The sequence below is a fragment of the Echeneis naucrates genome, chromosome 11 (genome assembly GCF_900963305.1).
Source record: "Echeneis naucrates chromosome 11, fEcheNa1.1, whole genome shotgun sequence".
Classification (NCBI taxonomy): Eukaryota; Metazoa; Chordata; class Actinopteri; order Carangiformes; family Echeneidae; genus Echeneis; species Echeneis naucrates.
The window spans coordinates 1,361,938-1,377,657 of record NC_042521.1 but is presented as its reverse complement, the minus strand read 5'-3'; the positions used below and the strand labels follow the sequence as shown (position 1 = coordinate 1,377,657).

Here is a 15,720-nt window from a genome sequence, read left to right as displayed (position 1 = left end):
GAATTTAGTTGAGTTTGTTTGTTTCAGACTCAGAGAGCCGTGTCTCTGTACAGTCAGAGGTTTTTGTACGACGGCTCAATGAGTTTGTATCACTGTGGAACACGTTCGGTGGAGGAACCAGACTGGATGTTGGAAGTAAGTCAATTCTTTATGAACTGTTTTAATTCATCAGCTGCTTCTCTTTTTACTTCCTTCATATTTAACATGTAAAGAACAGAAGATGCTTTCTCAGGATTATTTTGGAACCAACTTCATTTTTGCATGATTGTAAAAAGTAATTTTTCTGTAAATAAATTGTGAAAATCAAATATTAAAGCAGAGGATGAATCCTTATTTCAGAAATGTGAAGTAAAGCAGCATCTTCAGAGTTTGTAGTTTTAGTTCAGTCAGTCAGACTCAGAGAGCCGTGTCTCTGTACAGTCAGAGGTTTTTGTACGACGGCTCAATGAGTTTGTATCACTGTGGTTGACTTTTGGTGGAGGAACCAGACTGGATGTTGGAAGTAAGTTTCTGCTTCAATATTAATAATGTTTTGTGTGTTCAGGTCTCCTTTTCTGTGTCTGAACATTTGTAGAGGATGTAAATTTCCCTTTGTCTGATCTAAAACTCTTTCAAATCTCTATTTTCTTCTTGGTTTCTCCTCTTTGACCCTGAAGCTGAACTTGAAGCAGATTCTCTGAACTTTTCTTTTCTTGTTGCGGTTAATTAGTGAAATGTGAACAATCTGAGCAGCAGCAAAGATTAAACAGCAACAATCAGCAACATCTTTCCCTCTGAAACTTTTGTGCCGTTCAGTTAAAGTTATTCTGAACAGTGTGACTGAACTTTTCTGAAGTCGCTGGCTTCTCTTTGTTTATGTCTGACTTTTAAATTCAGCCGTCTGTTTTTATGTGATATTGGAGCTTTTCACAGTAGATCTGATTAACTGTTGTGCTTTAATAGTTTTATCCCTAAATGTGTTTCATCATAAACCAACCAGGACTTTGAAGAGATTCCTAAAAAAACAGTTTTTGTCTTTTAGAAAAGTCTCCATGAAATAGTGCGATATAGACGAGGGTAAAATGCAGCTGTTGAAATGTAAAATCATCTTTTGTGTTTCCAGTGTACTTTGATATATTTCAGCTCAAACTGTCTGATGATTGTCTCTGTGCTGATGTGCATGAGAGGCTTCTTAAAGGGAAGTGAAACAATGTGTGAGTCAATGACCGGTGGAGCAGAAAAACCATCTGACAGAAACTCCTTCAGGGACTAAATCAGCTCTCACACAGTCAAGGTGTCCAAGTGTCTGCTGTTTGATTGACAGCTGTCCGCTCCCCGTCCTCTAATCTGATTGGTGTCTTCTAGGTGACACCCGTCCCACCCTGAGGGTGCTGCCCCCCTCCAGGAAGGAGCTGGACAAAGACAACGGGAAGGCCACGCTCATGTGCCTGGCCGACAAGGGCTTCCCCTCAGGCTGGACCCTGTCCTGGAAGGTGGGGCGGGGCGGCAGCATCAGCAGCAGCAGCGGGGACCAGAGCCGGGGGGTGGTGGGGAAGGACGGCCTCTACAGCTGGACCAGCACCCTGAGTCTCACTAAAGACCAGTGGACCAGCCTGGACTCTGTGACCTGCGAGGCCACCCAGGGCTCCCAGGCTGCGGTCTCAGAGACTCTGAGTAAAGGCCAGTGTTCCTAGTCTGGATCCAACCGAGCTGGTCTCTGCTGCTGGTTTCATTCTGCTCCATGTAACGCCATCTTCGTCTCTTTCTCATTTTCTGTCTTTCTCTCAGATATGTTTTCTAGTTTTCTGTAACATTTGTAATGTCACTATTTCAGAAAATAAAGATCTGTTCATCAAATAAATTCTGTGTCCATCTGGAGTTTTTCGAACATCAACAGATGGTCAAACTTTCTGAGTGACCTGAAATAAAACCTGATTCATCTCTTCTCCTAAATGAACCCTGTAGATGAAATGATTGAGTCAGATTTGATTGTTTCATGTTGAAGGATTGAAATCTGCCTCATCTCTGGATCAGATATATAAAGTGTGGTATCATCAGCATACAGAGACATCCAGTAACTCTGCTCTCACTTTGGAACTCTCTGTCTCTGTTTCTCTTTAACTTTGCTTTTATATCTTTTCATTGAGCTTTTTGCTTCTCGTAACGCTGACGTGTTCCATATTTCATGACAATAAAGACGCTCTGATCAGCAGTTTGTCTTCAGTGTGTTTTCTTGTGAAAGCGTTAAATGTCTGCTGTCCGACTGCTGACGTCTGAATAGAAACAGCCGGTCCATGAAACTCACAGTGACTCGTGTCAGTTCTGGATTAGCTCTCAGGGATGTTGACTGTGTTTGATGGTGATTTTGTAACATCAATATGAGTGCAGAAGTTGTGTTCATCATTTGTGTGGTTTTCTTTGTGTTCATTAAATGTTTTTATTATATATAAAGATTCAAACTATGAGAAGTTTAATAACTTTTGATGTCAAGTCAGAGTTTTTCATTTCGTTGCTATGTGAATTTTGAAATGAGGAAATCTTTCATACTCTTTTCATACTTTCATACTAAATTAAATAAATAGTTTCTCTAACACAGCAGACTTTTCAACATGAGAATATGTCACAGTCAGACCTCTAGTGTTTGTGTTTCAGAGCAGCTGTTGGTTCAGATCAGTTCCTCTTCAGCTGACCGAGGTTTTTGTACGACGTTGTATCACTGTGTGAACACCCACTGACTGTTGATGTTGTGTTCACTCTGACAGTAATAAACTGCTGCATCTTCAGTCTGGACTCCACTGATGGTCAGAGTGAAGTCAGAGTTTGATCCACTTCCTGTAAAACGTTCTGGAATCCCTGATGCTCGAGTGGAAGCATAGTAAATAAGGAGTTTAGGTTTTTCTCCATCTCTCTGTTGGTACCAGGCTAAAATGTGGTTGTTGTTGTAAACATTAACATTCTGACTGGTCCTACAGGTGATCCTGGCGGAGCCTCCCACAGCAGAGCTCAGTGCTCCAGGCTGAGTCACTGTGACCTGTCCTCTGGACTCTGAGGACACAGAGACAGAAACCTGGTTTTGTGGGCTTCATTTCAGAGGGACGGATGTTCATAGAGGAGTTTGATTCTCTGGACTTTACCTGTGAAGCAGCAGCAGAGGAGAGTCCAGATGAGGACGGAGATCAGAGTCATGTTTTTCATGTGTGTTGTGTTGTGATGAAGGAAAAGCTGTCAGTCCTCCAGTCTTCAACTGTCAGGACTATAAAGTCTCCCAGAGCACTGGAGCATGGTGCTGCTGATGCAAAGTGTCTCTATGGAAATGAGCTGACTGACTCCAACAGGGACTTGGATCAATCTGATCATCACAATTTGTTGGTTCTTATTTTTAAGAAGTTTTGTTAAAAAAAAAACAAAAAAAGATGGTTTGTTGCTATAAAGATAAAGACAATAAAGATTTCCTTGAACTGAAACATTTCACTGGATTATGTTTTGCCTTCTTCTGTATTATTAGATTTCTGTGGAGGATTGTCACTCACATCAGAGTCAGAGTTTCTCCACTAAGTCTTGAAGCCAAAGCTGACAGTGTGTTTAACAACAGTTTCTGAAGGTAAGAAGAACCAATCTGTGACTAAAAGAAGAGATGCTGCTGGGAAACAGATGGAAGCTTTTGTTCACATTAAAGAACGAGTCCAGTTTTGGGAATTAGACAAAAATATCTGAGTATCATCAACATACAATGAGATCATATGCTTCTTCTTTATGATCAGAGTTATTCTGCCATTGATGAAATGTCTGAAAACATTCAATGAACAAAACCAAGTGAAGGAGTTTTTATGAGCTCTTTAGAAATTCAGATAATTTAACTGATGATTGAATCTTAAAGGTTCATATCAGAATTTAAAAAAGTTTTATTTGGTATCAATTTAATCTGCATGATGACAAAAATAAATTTACAAAAGTCTTGTATTTCTTTGGTGAATGAATATATTTGTAAAAATAATAAAAATGAAGCTCAGATGAAAATATCATCACATGAATGTGATTTCAATGTGTGAATATTTATTCTGAGTCCTGCTGGATGAAATTTATTTTCAAATTCATCTTGATGGATAAAATAATTTTCAGTATTATGATCAGATTTAATAACACGATAAGAAATGAATTCATTCTGTGAAAGTGTCCCAGTTCTGTCACCCAGCTCCACATTCAGTACTTTTCCACCCACCTGCCCCGGCCTCACTCTGCCTGCCAAGCCACACCCCCTCATTAGCTTACTCTACACATCTGTCTTCACCCACCTGCAGCTCATCTCCACCAATCAAGCCCTGTATATAGACTCCAGCCTCACACTCATCCAGCTGCCAGATTGTTTTTAGCCTTCATGCAGGACTCTCCAGCACTCACTTCCGGACTGACTCCCTGTTGCCGACCCTGCCTGTCTCCGAGCACGTTTTCAGCCTCTGTCTCTGGAATTGCTTGGTGAGCTGCTCCTGAGGATACTTTACCTTCTGCGACCCTCCACTGAGTTCAAGGCAGCATCTATTGCTCTGGTCTGCTCCCCTGCCCTGGTTACAGCTCTACACAACGGACCCCTGAATTCATCCACCACCTCTGGACATTCCCCCAGGCCTTCTGTTCCTGCTTATCCTCCATCCGTCTGTTTTTCTGCTGTGGTCACTAATAAAGGTCATTACCAACTGTCCATCGCTGTTTGTGCTGCGTTTGGGTTTGTAAACAACCCCGTTACAGAAAGTTTTTATCATTTCTATCACCACGTCATCTTTTTGGAGAATCATGTCAGAAACATGAAACATGAAATGAAACCGGACTTTAGATACACAGATTAAAGAAACCTGTTGTGAAGATGATGATGAAAGAATCAAAAGATTTTAAGATGTTTTTCTACTTTTTTCCTTTAACTGCTTTTCTGGTGAACTTGTTTTATTTACAATAGGTAACATGAAAACTTTTCAAATGAGAATATGTCACAGTCAGACCTCTAGTGTTTGTGTTTCAGAGCAGCTGTTGGTTCAGATCAGTTCCTCTTTAGCTGACCGAGGTTTTTGTACGATGTTGTATCACTGTGTGAACACCCACTGACTGTTGATGTTGTGTTCACTCTGACAGTAATAAACTGCTGCATCTTCAGTCTGGACTCCACTGATGGTCAGAGTGAAGTCAGAGTTTGATCCACTTCCTGTAAAACGAGTTGGAATCCCTGATGGTCGAGTGGAAGCAGCGTAAATAAGGAGTTTAGGTTTTTCTCCATCTCTCTGTTGGTACCAGGCTAAGTGGTTTGAGCCATGAACATTCTGACTGGTCCTACAGGTGATCCTGGCGGAGCCTCCCACAGCAGAGCTCAGTGCTCCAGGCGACTGAGTCACTGTGACCTGTCCTCTGGACTCTGAGGACACAGAGACAGAAACCTGGTTTTGTGGGCTTCATTTCAGAGGGACGGATGTTCATAGAGGAGTTTGATTCTCTGGACTTTACCTGTGAAGCAGCAGCAGAGGAGAGTCCAGATGAGGACGGAGATCAGAGTCATGTTTTTCATGTGTGTTGTGTTGTGATGAAGGAAAAGCTGTCAGTCCTCCAGTCTTCAACTGTCAGGACTATAAAGTCTCCCAGAGCACTGGAGCATGGTGCTGCTGATGCAAAGTGTCTCTATGGAAATGAGCTGATGACTCCAACAGGGACTCCTGTGTTACTGACAGTGTTACTGACTGACACACTGTTATGACGGCTTGAATAAAGAGTGTTGAATATTTTAGCTTTGCTCTTTGACCAGTTCTTCTCTTTTTCAATGATTAGAAGAACTTGGTTTAATTCATTTTCTCATTTCTTTGTTGCCATGTGACTTGTGGTGTTGCTTTCCAACAAAGGTTGTTTTCTCCTGTTGTGGTGGAAAGATGTGGGAAATAGGAAATAAGGTTGTCTGGACACAGGTGTCAGATGGGGAATCTCTTTATTCACATCAGCTGTACTTACAATGTAGTCAGAGACAGAACTACCAATAAACTTTAGCCCTTTCAGTTTGTTTTCTCACCAACATCTGATCGTCCAGGCCGACTTTGTCACCATAAACTCCCAAAGGAGAGCACCAAATTTCAATTCTTAATTTACGCAATGCATCTCTTCCTAATAAATTGATTGGGGTTTGGCTCGACACTAATATAGGAACTTAGATTTTTGAATTATTTGTGACAGTTTTCACTGGAGCGGTCATTGGAATTAGCTGCTTTACTCCCGAGAATCCTACAATCTCAACAAATTTTTCAGACATGGGGAGGTGAGTGAGTATCCAGTCAGCAGGAGTTGAAATCTGTTTAGTCTGTATCCTGGAGAACTTAAATGGAACTTCAGCAGTTGCCTTGGTTGGAATGTGCACCAGTATTGTAATGATACGACTGAATTCTCTTGGTACATAGTACGGTCTCATACCAACTGCCAGTAATTCAATATCTGGACAGCACATCTTCTCCTTGACAGTAATAAAGCCAGTCCTCCTCCTTTCTTCTTTCCACCAGCTTTAGTGTCTCTGTCCATCCGTACGAGAGTGAAGCCAGGTAGTTCCACACAGGAACCAACCAGGTTTCAGTAAAACACATGAGTCTTCACCAGTATCTCCATCTCATCACGTTTGCTGGGCAGAGAGTTAACATTTCCCATGACGATCAATGTAGAAAGGGCTTATTTCTCCATTTTCTAGCCTTCACCTTTGCACCAGCACGGCAACCAAGAAAACACCTCTTTGTCTCAGCTGGAATCGGGTGGTATCCTCCAGATTTGCCCACTTTCCATGAAAGAAGCTCTTCTCTTGAGTAAACGCTTCTCCCCACAGAAATATCCGTCAGTAACTGACAAAAAATAATAAAAATACAACAAAAATAAAGTAAAATTTAGTGAAAAATATTGAGAGCTACCAGAGCTACAGACTGCTGCTTCTTGTGGAAGTGCATGTTCTAGAAATATAGACTAGGAGGAGCCTGGAGGCGTTCCTCTTTGTTCATTCACCATTTTCCTTTAACGTTTTAACTTTACTTTAACTTCACGATTTCCTCTCTGAACCACAACCTGGCCTAAACACCTCGCTCTATTTGTTCACTTCCAACGGTCTCCCCTCAATCATAAAGCACTTCTCTCTCATCCATTCACTTCAGCCCAGCCGTGCAGATCAACATACATTCATGCATTTTTTCAAAACAACCACACATTGCAGATTTACCAAAATAAGACAGCTCTGTTTTGTTTTGTTTTTTTTTACGTCCACTGGACCCATCAAGATTTGAGCAGCATTCAGTGTAATACTTTGACCCGGCGCTTCTCTCTCACACTTCATTCACCCTATCCCCCCTTTTTTTTTTTTTTTCAGAAGCACCCTATCTGTCCCCTACACTCCATACGACATATTTATCTCTGGGGTTTTGTCTTTTCTTGGACACCATCAGATTCCTTCTTCAGTATTTTCGGAGCTGCAGGATTGGAATTCATGTCAGAGTCAGATTTTCTTCTGAACAGTTTTATTGATTAGAAAACAAAACTAATGGATAATATCATATGTTGAAACTGAACCACTAACGTCTGGCCTGACTGTGTTTAGCAGAAGTCTCTGAGAGCAGGCAGAAACAAGATGGGAATGGAAGGATGAAGAGAAGCTGTTTTATTTCATGATTTCAAACATTTAGTTGAAGTTCAGACCTAAATACATTTTCATGAGGGATTTCTTCTTTCATGCATCAGTCCTGATGAAGAAATATCATTGTTGTTACGGACCTCTTTGTAGGTCTGCCTGTGTGGGAGTGTCTGTGTGTGAGTGTCTGCTAATTGCAGGATTGCCCTCAGCTGGACCCATAAGGATAAGAAGAGCAGAGGGAAAGTGGCTCTCTCTCTCTCCCCTCTTGCCAGTGAGGCAGCAGCACCAGTGAAGTGGCAAACAGCAAGCTGACCGTGTGTTAGACAGTGGGCTTTGAAGTGAGACAGCAACTGACGTTGTGTTGTCAGAGTTTTGTGTGTTTTAGAATTAGTTAATCGTTCTTACTTAACCGTCCTGTTTTTGAGAGGATCGTTTCCTCTTATTTCTGATATCATCCTTAGATGTGTCAGAATTTATTTTTGGTGACCTGAGCTACCTTATTAAAATACCTCATTTGATAATTATACCTACAAGTATTTCTTGTTTGTCCTAAGATACCCCTTGCCATCAGGACATAACAATTGTGTTCATGAATTCACTGATATTTCTGCTGGATATCTCACTGCCTTAGGTCTTCAGTTTTTCATTCTTGTCCTCATTAAAAACGACTTCAACTGTCCGACATTAAAAATGTCTTTAAGAAACACTTTCAAGTACTGACTTTAAATTATGTGAAGATTCATATTTGAGTGTCACATTTGGAATATTTGTTTTGTTCAAAACTTTATTCAGTTTAGTTTCAGAGCAGCTGTTGGTTCAGATCAGTTCCTCTTCAGCTGACGGAGGTTTTTGTACGACGTTGTATCACTGTGTGAACGGGAGGCTGGAACCCTGCTGACAGTAATAAACTCCTGCATCTTCAGTCTGAACTCCACTGATGGTCAGAGTGAAGTCTGTGTTTGAATAACTGCCACTAAAACGCTCTGGAACTCCAGACTGACGGTTTGTAGCATAATAAATCAGGAGTTTGGTGGTTTCTCCAGGTTTCTGAAGGTACCAGTGAAGGTTGCTACTGATACTTGAACTGGCTTTACAGCTGATAGAGACGGTCTGACCTGGACTAACAGACTTAGCTGTGAGCTGTGTGGGTGTCTCTGAAAGGCCTGGACAGACACTGATCAACACTGGTCTCTTAACGGCTGCAGCAGAGAGGCAGGACACATATGCAAACACACAGAGTCAGTGAAGTGTAGCTGTCCTCAACACATCATGATGTTTCCATCAGGACTCCTGATGTCCAATCACAGTGGACCTCTTCATCAAAATGTGGATTTTAACAAACAGGACAGGAGGAAGAAAGCAGAAATCCAGCTTTAACCTCTGATCTGATGAATCTATTGATGAAGAGGAGACGAGGATTCTGTGATATATAACAGGGAGTCATCAGCAAACAGGCTGATTTTATGATGAGTTGGATTAATGAGGCCTGATGGAGATGAATTTCCAAAGAGATGGAAGGAGGGAAATAATATGAACAGTGTGTGTGTGTGTGTGTGTGTCCTCAGTGAACTGTATCAGTCTCTGCAGTATCTTCCAGCTGCAGCAGTCAGTTCAGTTTCTGTTCAGTCTGACTGAGGGAGGTTTTTGTACGACACTTTTTCACTGTGTGAACACATCCTGACTGTTGATGATGTGAAAACTCTGACAGTAATAAACTGCTGCATCTTCAGTCTGGACTCCACTGATGGTCAGAGTGAAGTCAGAGTTGGATCCACTTCCTGTAAAACGTTCTGGAATCCCTGATACTCGAGTGGAAGCAGCGTAAATAAGGAGTTTAGGTTTTTCTCCATCTCTCTGTTGGTACCAGGCTAAGAAGTTTGAGCTATAAACATCCTGACTGGTCCTACAGGTGATCCTGGCGGAGCCTCCCACAGCAGAGCTCAGTGCTCCAGGCTGAGTCACTGTGACCTGTCCTCTGGACTCTGAGGACACAGAGACAGAAACCTGGTTTTGTGGGCTTCATTTCAGAGGGACGGATGTTCATAGAGGAGTTTGATTCTCTGGACTTTACCTGTGAAGCAGCAGCAGAGGAGAGTCCAGATGAGGACGGAGATCAGAGTCATGTTTTTCATGTGTGTTGTGTTGTGATGAAGGAAAAGCTGTCAGTCCTCCAGTCTTCAACTGTCAGGACTATAAAGTCTCCCAGAGCACTGGAGCATGGTGCTGCTGATGCAAAGTGTCTCTATGGAAATGAGCTGACTGACTCCAACAGGGACTCCTGTGTTATGACATCTTTCCAGTTTCTACTCAGATAGAAAAGAAAACCTGTTTCTGTTTTAGGTCTAATTTAACTGCTTCGTTGTAATAAATGTTGGTGAAATATCTGAACTTCTTCATTTTGTCTCTGTTCTTTCATGTATTGGTCTCTCATGAAGAAACATCATGATGAATTAAAACATATTTCTGCTGAATTTCTCACTGCCTTCGTCCTTCAGTTTTTCATGTTTGTCCTCATTAAAACTGACTTCAACTGTCTAGTTGAACTGTGAGCAATCCTAACTCAGCAGCCAGGGAAGGCTCTGCTCAGTGAGGAGTGAGCAGGCCGTACTTATGGTTCTGAACTTGTACATATCCGTAAGGTCATTCAGGTCATTTAACGCCTGTAATTTTCCTGCACACTGTCACTATTCCCTCTGATCTGGTTTTTTTTTTTTTTTGTGTGTTTTTTTTTTTAGGGAAATTACCAGCAATTAAAAGAAAAGGCCAAAATAGATTCAATAAAACAAGAATAAAACATTTTCAACAAGTGCTGTCAACATTAAAATTCTACAGTTCACGATAAAAATACATGCGTTGATGTGACTTTTTGCAAGCGGCATCAATGTGGAAATCAGAAGACAGCTTGTCATCAATGTTAGTGCCAAGATACTTATAATTATTGACCAGCTCGATGGTTTCATCCTCAATGACAAGAGGAGGGGAGACTGACAGATGTTTATGAAAGGCTATCAGCATTTCTTTAGCCTTTGACACGTTGATGGACATAAAGGATGAGGAACACCAGTCTGTGAATTCCTTCACTCCAGGGCCAAGGTCAGGAAGGACACAATTACTGAGGCATCTGCAAATTTCAAGATGTGACGCCCCACACGTTGGCTACGGCACTCGTTTGTGTACAGAACAAACAGTAATGGTGAGAGGACACAGCCCTGAGGTGCTCCAGTGAAGGAGACGAGAATGTCTGATAGAACACCTTTGATCCTCACACGTTGTGGCCTTTCTGTTAAAAAGTCCAAAAGCCAGGCTGTCAGACCAGGATCGATGCTGTGGAAGTCCCCTAATCTTTCTGCTAAAATATGTGGCTGTCTGCAGTTCAAAGCAAATGAACAATCTATAAAAGACGGGCAAAAGTCTTGGCTCCCTCAAGAAAAGTCAAGATTTAAAAGAGTGGCTAAAGCATCTTCAACACCTCTGCTTGACTTGTCAGCGAACTGCAGTGGGTCCAGGTTATCTTGAACACAGGTCAGAAGTGTTTCCTTGACAATTTTCTCGAAGTTAATGCCACAGGTCTAAAGTCATTTAGCGATTTGGGAACTGGAACAATAATGGAATCCTTCCAAAGTGAGGGGACCTTGTGAAGCTGGAGGGACACAGAAAAAATAAAAGTATGTCTGCCAGCAGGTCAGCACCAGTTCTTAAGAACACACCTTCCGATGCCATCCAGGCCAGGGCTTTTCCTTTCCTTGACTCCCTGGAAAAATTTGCAAACCTTCTGTCCACAACACTATTCTGTGAAGAGAGCATTTTTAAAGAGTGGCAATTCCTCACTGACGTTACAGTTATTAAAACAGTTGTAACCAGGTCAGGCCTTCTGTTTAGGGAGACATGGCTCTTCTTGGATTGCATCCCCATCATGGACTTGACCCCCTCCCATCCACAACGAGAGCCGCCTGCCCACAGCATGTTCTCAACCTTGTTCTTATACCTGCTCTTGGCAAGTTGAAGTTCCTTTTTGAGTTGTTTTTGAATCTCCCTATATTAAGCAGCGTCACCCAGAGAAAAGCAAATATTTTTCTGATTAATCACAGCTTTGACACTTTTAGTCATCCAAGGCTGATTATTGGGGTAAAAGAAAATGTCTTTCCATGCAATGATGGAGGCCTCACAAAAAGAAACATACGATAAAATAACATCAGTTAATTCATCAATATCCTCGCAAACATTTGAGAACAAATCCCAATCCGTACTGTGGAAACAGTCCTGGATTGATTCCTCTGACCAGACCGGAACTGCTTGTTCCTCTTCAGGACCGATTTGTAGGACGTAACCAAATAAACCATGTTGTGATCGAAGATACTGAGTGGAGCGCTGCTGAAGGATTTATAGCTCCTTTTATGGCTCCAAAGCTAAGGTCCAGACATTTTGCATGTCCGGGGACTTTGACGGTTTGCAATGATTAAAATCTCCCAAAATCAAGTGTGGTGCGTCCGGTGCTAACCACTGCAGCCGCTGTGCTGTTGTTAGCATAGCCTGGGTGGCTACATCAGCGTTAGCCTTCGGCTGAACATAAACAACAGTAATAAATAACTGTGGAAATTCACTGGGGAGATAAAATGGTTGCAGGGATACGGACAATAGTTCAATGTCTTTGGTGCACAGTGTCTCCCTGACAATCACCGTATTACAGCAGTTTTTATTGACGTAGAGACACACACCCCTGCCAAGTGACTTAATGCCATGCTACGTTAATTTCAGCTTCACAACACAACTATCAATGTGTAGTCTTATCTCTGCTTCTGTAACTTGATGTTCCCTTTACTGGTGTGTCTGGCTTCAACCCATTTGGCTGCAAAAACAACCTTAAAATCAAATTCAAACATGATGATACAGATCTAAAATGTGCCGACTGTGACTGTTACACTGAGACTGTAGTCCCTCTGTTCTGGAAATGTAAAGATACCCGGAAACTGTGGCAAGATATTTGTAGGTTTATTTTAAATAGTATCCTCTGTGACTTTAAACGTGCTTTTTGGTTTTTGAAAGAGTGACACTTCAGTTGATTAAGAATATTCTTTAATCAGTCTCGTTATAATTCTTACAAAGTTTTACACCCACAAATGCAAATTGGCCAAAATGAAACCTTTTTTGTGTTTTCTGAAAAAACTGTGTTTTAAATCGATATCTTTTGCTAAAAACAAGAAAGCTATCAAAACTAAGATTGCATTCTTATAAATAGTTTATTTTAATGAACAATTTGCTGTAGTTTGAAAGGATTTTGTGCAACTTATTTACATTTACAATTTGTCAAATATACAAATATGTCATTTCTATATTTGGGAAAATGTGTTTTTAAAAAGATTTTCTTTTTTTGTAGTTTATTGCATTTTGTAACAACTTATTTAGTTAATATGGACAAAGGTCAATACACTTTATTAAAAATTGAAATCTAAGGTTGTATTGATGTAAAGCAAATTAAAATACTCCAACAAATGGCTCCCCAGCATGTAAAACTGTAAAAGGTATGCTGTGGTGGACTTCTTCTACGGTAGGTCATATAGGTTTAAGATGTTTTTCTAGTTTCTTTTTTTAAACTTCTTTTCTGGTGAACTTGTGTGTTTTATTCACAAATGGTAACTTGAAAACTTTTCAACATGAGAATATGTCACAGTCAGACCTCTAGTGTTTGTGTTTCAGAGCAGCTGTTGGTTCAGATCAGTTCCTCTTCAGCTGACGGAGGTTTTTGTACGACGTTGTATCACTGTGTGAACGGGAAGCTGTAATCCTGCTGACAGTAATAAACTCCTGCATCTTCAGTCTGAACTCCACTGATGGTCAGAGTGAAGTCTGTGTTTGAATAACTGCCACTAAAACGCTCTGGAACTCCAGTATAACGGTTGTTGGCATTATAAATCAGGAGTTTGGTGGTTTCTCCAGGTTTCTGAAGGTACCAGTGAATATAATAGCTCACACTTGAACTGGCTTTGCAGCTGATAGAGACGGTCTGGCCTGGACTAACAGACTTAGCTCCAGGAGACTGAGTCAGGGTGATTTCTCCTGATGAACCTGGAAAACATGAAAAAGAGGAGAAGGTCATTGAGACAAATCCAGCTTGGACAAAGATGATGGACATCCAAACAGAAGAGGATGATTTCTTTAACACGGAGAACAGATGGAAGAAGGTCAACGCTGCTCGTTTCAGTCAGCAGAACATCACTGAGGTGAACCCGGTTGCATCCTGAAGCCCAGTTTTCAGAAGAGAGTCTCACCCTGAACAAGGAGCCCCAGGGTGGCCAGCAGTAGAGTCAGTGACATCATCATGGTGCTGCCGGCGTGTGGGTGTCTCTGAAAGGCCTGGACAGACACTGATCAACACTGGTCTCTTAACGGCTGCAGCAGAGAGGCAGGACACATATGCAAACACACAGAGTCAGTGAAGTGTAGCTGTCCTCAACACATCATGATGTTTCCATCAGGACTCCTGATGTCCAATCACAGTGGACCTCTTCATCAAAATGTGGATTTTAACAAACAGGACAGGAGGAAGAAAGCAGAAATCCAGCTTTAACCTCTGATCTGATGAATCTATTGATGAAGAGGAGACGAGGATTCTGTGATATATAACAGGGAGTCATCAGCAAACAGGCTGATTTTATGATGAGTTGGATTAATGAGGCCTGATGGAGATGAATTTCCAAAGAGATGGAAGGAGGGAAATAATATGAAGAGTGTGTGTGTGTGTGTGTGTGTGTGTGTCCTCAGTGAACTGTATCAGTCTCTGATTTCGTGATAACTCTGACAGTAATAAACTGCTGCATCTTCAGTCTGGACTCCACTGATGGTCAGAGTGAAGTCAGAGTTTGATCCACTTCCTGTAAAACGTTCTGGAATCCCTGATACTCGAGTGGAAGCTAAGTAAATAAGGAGTTTAGGTTTTTCTCCATCTCTCTGTTGGTACCAGGCTAAGAAATGTTTGCTGTTGGAAACATGAACATTCTGACTGGTCCTACAGGTGATCCTGGCGGAGCCTCCCACAGCAGAGCTCAGTGCTCCAGGCGACTGAGTCACTGTGACCTGTCCTCTGGACTCTGAGGACACAGAGACAGAAACCTGGTTTTGTGGGCTTCATTTCAGAGGGACGGATGTTCATAGAGGAGTTTGATTCTCTGGACTTTACCTGTGAAGCAGCAGCAGAGGAGAGTCCAGATGAGGACGGAGATCAGAGTCATGTTTTTCATGTGTGTTGTGTTGTGATGAAGGAAAAGCTGTCAGTCCTCCAGTCTTCAACTGTCAGGACTATAAAGTCTCCCAGAGCACTGGAGCATGGTGCTGCTGATGCAAAGTGTCTCTATGGAAATGAGCTGACTGACTCCAACAGGGACTTGGATCAATCTGATCATCACAATTTGTTGGTTCTTATTTTTAAGAAGTTTTGTAAAAAAAAAAAAAAAAAAGGTTTGTTTATTTAATTATAATTTATTTTTATTTATTTATTTTCTTTTATTTTTTCAGTAACTTGAGAGACTTTGATGAGAACCAAACTGCAGCTCTGTGGGAGGTTCCTCTCTGCAGCAGCCAGGACCTACCAAGGTGTTCCAGGAAAGGAAAACCACTGAACCACATGGTCCTGGATCAGGACCCATTGATGGACCGTGTGGTCTGATCCAACAGAAGACCTGTTGAAGAAGTTCATGCTGGTTCTGACAGAAAGCTGTGGGAACACACAGACCATCACAGTTTGTGGTGGAGCTGCAGACCGGTCAGGGTGTCCATGCTGACCCCAGTCCACCACCAGAACCTCCTACAATGGACGTATGAGCATCAGAACCGGACCACGGGGCCATGGAACAAGGTGGTCCGGTCTGATGGATCAGGTTTTCGTTGACATCATCCGGATGGTCAGTTGTGTGTGTGTGCGTGTGTGTGTGTGCGTGTGTGTGCAGCACTACCTGAGGAAGACATCACACCAAGATGCATTGTGGGAAGAAGACCAGCTGGTGCAGACAGTGTGATGCTTTGGACAATGTCCTGCTGGGAAACTTTAGGTCCTCCATCCATGTGGGGTCAGGAGGTCATGATGTCATGGCTGATTGTTGTGGAGGACACAGAAGGTTTGA

General features: G+C 41.9%; 5 gene segments (V, D, J or C); 1 reads left to right on the top strand and 4 right to left on the bottom strand.

The window, feature by feature from the left end:
- The first annotated feature begins 21 nt into the window (after nt 1-21).
- LOC115050966 (Ig kappa-b4 chain C region-like) lies at nt 22-1,840 on the top strand. The segment is given in 2 exon segments: nt 22-135; nt 1,345-1,840. A coding segment is annotated over 1 exon segment (252 nt).
- An 864-nt stretch (nt 1,841-2,704) lies between these two features.
- On the bottom strand, nt 2,705-3,165 carry LOC115051117 (Ig kappa chain V region 3381-like; the record flags this gene model as incomplete). The annotated part of the segment is given in 2 exon segments: nt 2,705-3,024; nt 3,114-3,165. Coding segments are annotated over 2 exon segments (372 nt in total), but the record flags the coding sequence as incomplete, so codon positions are not given.
- A 1,819-nt stretch (nt 3,166-4,984) lies between these two features.
- On the bottom strand, nt 4,985-5,518 carry LOC115050771 (immunoglobulin kappa variable 1-27-like). The segment is given in 2 exon segments: nt 4,985-5,377; nt 5,467-5,518. Coding segments are annotated over 2 exon segments (378 nt in total).
- Nucleotides 5,519-9,265: 3,747 nt separating this feature from the next.
- Nucleotides 9,266-9,729, bottom strand: LOC115051391 (Ig kappa chain V region 3381-like). The segment is given in 2 exon segments: nt 9,266-9,588; nt 9,678-9,729. Coding segments are annotated over 2 exon segments (375 nt in total).
- A 3,632-nt stretch (nt 9,730-13,361) lies between these two features.
- LOC115050519 (immunoglobulin kappa variable 3-11-like) lies at nt 13,362-14,081 on the bottom strand. The segment is given in 2 exon segments: nt 13,362-13,669; nt 13,873-14,081. Coding segments are annotated over 2 exon segments (360 nt in total).
- Nucleotides 14,082-15,720: the final 1,639 nt, after the last annotated feature.